This window comes from Oxyura jamaicensis, chromosome 14 (assembly GCF_011077185.1).
Source record: "Oxyura jamaicensis isolate SHBP4307 breed ruddy duck chromosome 14, BPBGC_Ojam_1.0, whole genome shotgun sequence".
NCBI lineage: Eukaryota > Metazoa > Chordata > Aves > Anseriformes > Anatidae > Oxyura > Oxyura jamaicensis.
The window spans coordinates 3,483,442-3,489,441 of NC_048906.1; the positions used below are offsets into that span (position 1 = coordinate 3,483,442).

The 6,000-nt window shown below is 53.4% G+C and overlaps 1 protein-coding gene across 2 annotated transcripts in view; it reads left to right on the plus strand.

Moving 5' to 3' along the window:
• Window positions 1-5,682, plus strand: part of KCNJ12 (potassium inwardly rectifying channel subfamily J member 12) — a 28,086-nt gene extending 22,404 nt beyond the window's left edge. For both annotated transcript variants that reach the window (XM_035339591.1, XM_035339592.1), the window contains exon 2: window positions 3,130-5,682. In XM_035339591.1, the coding sequence (XP_035195482.1) occupies window positions 3,288-4,577 (1,290 nt within the window). In that variant the 5' untranslated portion in view covers window positions 3,130-3,287 and the 3' untranslated portion in view covers window positions 4,578-5,682. The remainder of the gene's footprint in view (window positions 1-3,129) is intronic.
• Window positions 5,683-6,000: the final 318 nt, after the last annotated feature.

A 6,000-nucleotide genomic window follows, 5' to 3' on the forward strand; every position in this document is an offset into this window, starting at 1 on the left:
TGTGGCTGCTGCAGTTTAGAGGCAGGCGTCGTTGCCTCTGAAGGCAGCCAGGAACTGGCCAGGGCGTCGCGGTGCTCAGAGCCCCCGGGGAGCTGGGGGCTGCCCCTTTCTTGCTGTTTGGGCTCCTCTGCGTTAATGGTGTTATGCTGTGCAATGAGCAGCACGTGCTGGGGTGGTGATGGGGCTGGTGGGCACCGGTCGTGTTAAGTTTTTGTGCTTGGTCCAGAGCCGGGATGCTCCAGGGATGGATTTCGGTGCGGTCGCACCAGCCCTCTCCCAGCTCGAGCCTCCCGTGGCGGCAGCGTGGGGCTCCAGTGCTCAAATTAAAACCAAACTCAGCTTTCAGCGAATTTAAGAAACTGTGTTTGAAAACAAAGCCGTGCTAAATAAAGTGCGAGCTGCAGGCGGGCGCGTGCTCCGGCACAGCCCCACCGCGCTCCTTTATTCAGCGGCGGTCTCCCAGGGCTGCCGCTGCTGTCCCCGGCTGGAGCTGCTCCCAACAGAGGGTTTTGTGCCCCCCAGGGCTCTGATCTCTGACCACATTGAATGCAGGTCCTGGGGGAGGGAAGGGGGAAGGATCAGGGCCCCAAAATAGTCGGGTGTCGTAGCATGGCCTGCAGCAGGGGGATCCCCAGCACATCAGTGGGGTGAAACCCTGAGGGGTGGAGGAGAGGGAAGGAAGGGAGGAAGGGTGGGGAGGGAGAGAAAGGGAGAAAGAAAGGGAGAAAAAGAGAGAAAGAGAGAGAGAAAGAGAGGGAGAAAAAGAGAGAAAGAGAGGAAAAGGAAGGAAGGAAGGAAGGAAGGAAGGAAGGAAGGAAGGAAGGAAGGAAGGAAGATGAAAAAGGAAATAAAGAAAAGAAAAAAGAGGAAAGAAAAGCAAAGAGCAAAAAGGAAAATAAGAAAAAGATAAAAATAAATAGAGAATGAGAAAGAAGAAGAGAAAGAAAGAAAGAGAGAAAGGGAATGTGAGGACAGGAAGGAATGCGGAAAGGAAGGAACAGCAAGACGAAGCAAGAAAGGGGAAAGGCAGGAGGTGGGGAAGTGGTGGTTGTGATGGGGAGCCCCAGGGTCCCGCGAGCGTCACCGGGGCGAGGGCAGTGCCGCTGCCCCTGCAGCCGCCTGGGCACATCTCCCTCCCAGCGCCGCTAATCCAGCCTCAGCTAATCCTCCCGCAGGTCACTGGGAGCTCACTGCATTTCGTCCACTTCCCAAATGCATCTAGAATTAATTAAAAAACAGCAACAATGAATTCATCCCGCGGCAAAAGCACGCAGTGTGTTCCTCTAGGTGCTCCTGTGGGGCTGCGGGGCGGGCCAGAGGGCATGATGGAGGGACAGGCAGCCCATTGTGTCTCCAAATGTTCATCTTTCATTAAAAAGGAGGAGAGAAAGCCTGAACAGATGTAGGCAGTGTGGTGGGGAGGAGGACGTGGACTGGGTGACCAGGCTGGGTTTGGCTGGCTGAGCCTGCAGCCAGCCCAAAACATCAGCTCCGTGAGCAACCTGCTGGGTCCTTTAGGCTTACAGTGAGCACGAGGTGGTAAACATTAAGTGTCAGTGGTAATTGTTAGTAGTAACCTCACTAGTAATTGTCAGTGCCTATTTTTCTCTTCCCGTGGCTGTAAGGAAGGAGTGCATCTCCAGCAGCAGTCGTGCTGAGTGCTCCCAGAAGCAATTTCTCGGTGTGCTGACACCCCAAAAAGGGCCTGCGGTGCTTGAAAAATCAGCGTTGGGGATAAAAATGCTTGTGTCTGGATAGCAGCAGGTGGAAATACGGGATTTAGTGCATAAGATGGTGGCACATGTGGGTCTTCTTCCAGCACTTGGGAGGTTTGGGCAGTTTCTTAGTGCTTCTGCTTGAAGTACAGGGCTTCTGTGGGGATCCCGAAGTCCCAGGCTGGATTTCGGGAGAATTTATGTAAAAGGAAATGTAGCAGATCTCTGCGAGCCGGGATGATGCAGCCTGAGGCAGGCAGTGCCTGGCAATGCTCCCCGCTGCTGGCGATGATGCTGGGCCGGCCGCCCAGCCCGGGCTGCGTGCAATGGAAAGGGTGTGCTTGTCCCTGCGTGTCCCCAGGGCTCGCGCTGATTGCAGGGATCGAGCGCGTCGATCGGCACAGCGGGTACGGAGCAGGGCGTGCGGCCATGAGCCGGGCACCTCTGGGCTAGGGGGGACGGGGGCCACCAGCAAGGTGGCTTCATCCCCAGACACATCCCACATTGCTAAATAATAGGGTGAGCTGTGGCAGAGGGGTTGGGGAGAGCAATCTGTTTGGGGTGCTTGGGATGTGGCTTCTCCGTGATCCCTTCTGCAGCCTGGCGTGCTGGGGAGGGGGCAGCAGGATTCGGCGGGGTGCCCCCACCATGAGATGATCTGGGCCAAACAGATGGGATCAAAACAGCCCCCCCCTTCCCCAGAAGCACTTGTCCCTTCTTAAGACTTGGCCACCGTAACCCACCCATGACCGTAGATGGCTCCGTGTCCCAGTGGACCTGTTGGGAACGTTGCTCCTCAGGACATCTGCCCAGAGCGAGTGCCTTCCCGGGGCCGTCTCCAACCAGCTGCACGTTGGCCGTGTCCTCTCCCACCCCCGGGCAAGGGAAGGGAGGTTAAATCCACATCTCCCTGTGGTTTCCCTCGACCCCAAAAGAGCTGGTGCTTGGGAGGTCGGGTGACCGCTGCTGGGCAGCCGTCCATCTGGCACGGGCAATGTGAACTGCCGGAGCTGCTTTCAGGCGTACCTTTATTAATATCTCTGCATGAGGAAGGAGAGCAGCCCGGCCTCTCTGCTCTCCCCTCCAGAAACCTGACCCTGACAGGAGAGCTCATGAGGACTGTGAAGCTGAGACGTCTTAAGAGACTCCAGTGCAACCCAAGGTTTTTCATCTGCTGGTTTCTTTGGGGTTCCCAGAAATGACGAGTCTCCCCAGCAAGGTTTGCAGCACGAAAGAACAAACTTTAAGACCTCTTCCTTCCCCCTTTGTGTTTTTTTGGGAACAGCCTTGCCACAGAGGCAAGATAAATGGGATCAGGGAAATCCTCACCCAGCTCACAGCCAGAACTCGAGGGGTGACCTCCAGTCCTTTTGCCCAGGGAGGTAACGGTCGTGTCTTTGTTTTCTCATTGCAGAGCCTCTCACGGGATCCGCGTGGTGACGTGGCCGCCAAGACGTGGAAGCCTGGGACTTCTCTTCCACCGCAACAGAATTTGGGGGGTGGGCAGGGGTGGGCCAGGGGGACGCCAGGAGTCGTGAGACCCTTCACCTTCACTGTGGGCTTGGCTCAGGGATGACTGCAGGCAGAGTCAACCCCTACAGCATTGTGTCCTCTGAGGAAGACGGGCTGAGGTTGACCACCATGCCAGGGATCAACGGCTTTGGCAATGGGAAAATCCACACCAGGAGGAAATGCAGGAACAGGTTTGTAAAGAAGAATGGTCAGTGCAACGTGGAGTTCACCAACATGGATGACAAGCCGCAGAGGTACATTGCAGACATGTTCACCACGTGCGTTGACATCCGTTGGAGGTATATGCTCTTGCTCTTCTCCCTGGCGTTTCTGGTGTCCTGGTTATTGTTTGGGCTGATTTTCTGGCTAATTGCACTCATTCATGGAGATCTAGAAAACCCAGGTGGAGACGATACCTTCAAGCCTTGCGTTCTGCAGGTCAATGGCTTTGTGGCTGCTTTTCTGTTCTCCATTGAGACCCAAACGACTATTGGTTACGGCTTCCGCTGCGTGACAGAGGAGTGCCCGCTCGCTGTCTTCATGGTGGTTGTTCAGTCCATCGTGGGGTGTATAATTGACTCTTTCATGATTGGTGCAATAATGGCAAAGATGGCCAGGCCCAAAAAGCGGGCCCAGACATTACTTTTCAGCCATAACGCGGTAGTGGCAATGAGAGATGGGAAACTCTGCCTGATGTGGAGAGTGGGGAACCTCCGGAAAAGCCACATAGTAGAAGCCCACGTACGAGCTCAGTTAATTAAGCCCAGGATCACGGAAGAAGGGGAGTACATACCGCTCGACCAAATAGACATCGACGTGGGGTTTGATAAAGGCTTGGACCGTATCTTCTTGGTGTCCCCCATTACCATTCTCCACGAGATCAACGAAGACAGCCCGCTGTTCGGGATCAGCCGCCAGGACTTAGAGACGGACGACTTTGAGATTGTGGTCATCCTCGAAGGCATGGTGGAAGCCACCGCGATGACGACGCAAGCTCGGAGCTCCTACCTGGCCAGCGAGATCCTGTGGGGCCACCGCTTCGAGCCCGTCTTGTTCGAGGAGAAAAACCAGTACAAAGTAGACTATTCCCACTTCCACAAAACCTATGAGGTCCCGTCCACCCCCCGCTGCAGCGCCAAGGACTTGGTGGAGAACAAATTCCTCCTGCCGAGCACCAACTCCTTCTGCTACGAGAACGAGCTGGCCTTCATGAGCCGCGACGAGGATGAGGAGGACGATGACAGCAGGGGTTTGGATGACCTGAGCCCGGACAACAGGCACGAGTTCGACCGGCTTCAAGCGACGATAGCGTTGGATCAGAGGTCGTACCGGAGGGAGTCGGAAATATGACTCTTGGTCCTCTCACTGACTTTTCCGAGGGTATTTTTTTTCCTCCTCTAATCTCTTCCCCTACAACCCGCTCAAATTATGCAGAACAATGCAAGTGCCATAGGAATGCTTGAGAAATTAGTGTTGTTCCTAGTTTTCAGTTTCATCGCAATAACCACTGAGCGGTCTGCAGGAGGGGATGGGGCAGGCACGGGCGCTCCCCGCACCCTGGGGACGCGGAGGGGCCCCGGGCGTGTGCGTGCCCAGCACCAGCTGCAGGGCTGGGCTCTCCCTGCGGGGAAAGCACGAGCGTTTTCTTGGAGCCGAGATCCAAAAAGAGGAAATATCAGGAAACAAATCTTTCTCTCTTTCTTTCTTTTCCTTTTCTTTTTTTTTTTTCTTTTTTTTTTTGTTTTGTTTTGTTTTTAAACTGAGCAGCAACAACAAAAACAATTGCTCCTTCCGGCAGGCAGTATGATTCAGTTGCACAAGATCAACACTTGAAATAACATACAATGTTAACGTACTTCTTTTTAATTTGGGGAAAAGGGAGGGGAGGGAGGTGAGAGGGTTTTTAATTTTTTCAACGTAACGTTTGGGAGACTGTTTACCAAAATAATAATGACAATAACAATAATAATAATAATAATAATAAACCTGAAAGGAGTGATTCGGTATTTTTTAAAAGTGAGCAAGGGAACGAATAAGTCACCAAGGTCCTTTGAGGGGTGACTTGCTGGGCAGATGCAAGAGCTTGAAGCCAAGATGGCATCCGATTTTCGGGTGTGCTTTTTTTCCACTGGCACGGCTTCATAGGCAGAAAATAGACGTAAGTGGCTGCAGGTCCGTGGCAGCGAAAGCGAGTAGCATAATTACTGGCAAAGTAGCTAATAGGGAAAAGCCAGACTGCTATAGAAAGAATCTTTGTAAACACAATAATTAGCCAATTTCTGGAAATATTGATCTTCAGGGTGGAAATTGGGTCTGGGGCATCAGCTGCTGAAGTGCTGTGTCTCTGGTGGGGAATTCATAACTTTCACCGTAACTAGGATGACATAATGAAAAGCACAAAGGGCAGACTCGAAAGCTCTCAAATTCAGGTATTTCCCCACTTCACCAAAAAAAAGTGGTATCTTCTCCTTCGAAAACTCATTTGAAATGTGGAAATCCAGGTGAAATTCGTCTTGCTGGGTTGCATTTCTTCTAGCCCAGAAGCAGGATGAGAACTCTGCCCTATCCGGGCACAGCAGCGCCTGTGCCGCCTCTGCTGGGCTGGGATTTATGAATTCCCCATTCACTGGAGAGTCCTGGTTCGGAGGCAGATGCTTTCCCAAAACCTAGAGATGCCAGTCAGGAAACCCACCGCGTCCTGCACATCACCCTGTCCCCGCGCCCCAGCCTCGAGGTGGATCGTGCCTTAGAGATGCAAACTCATCCCGCGCCC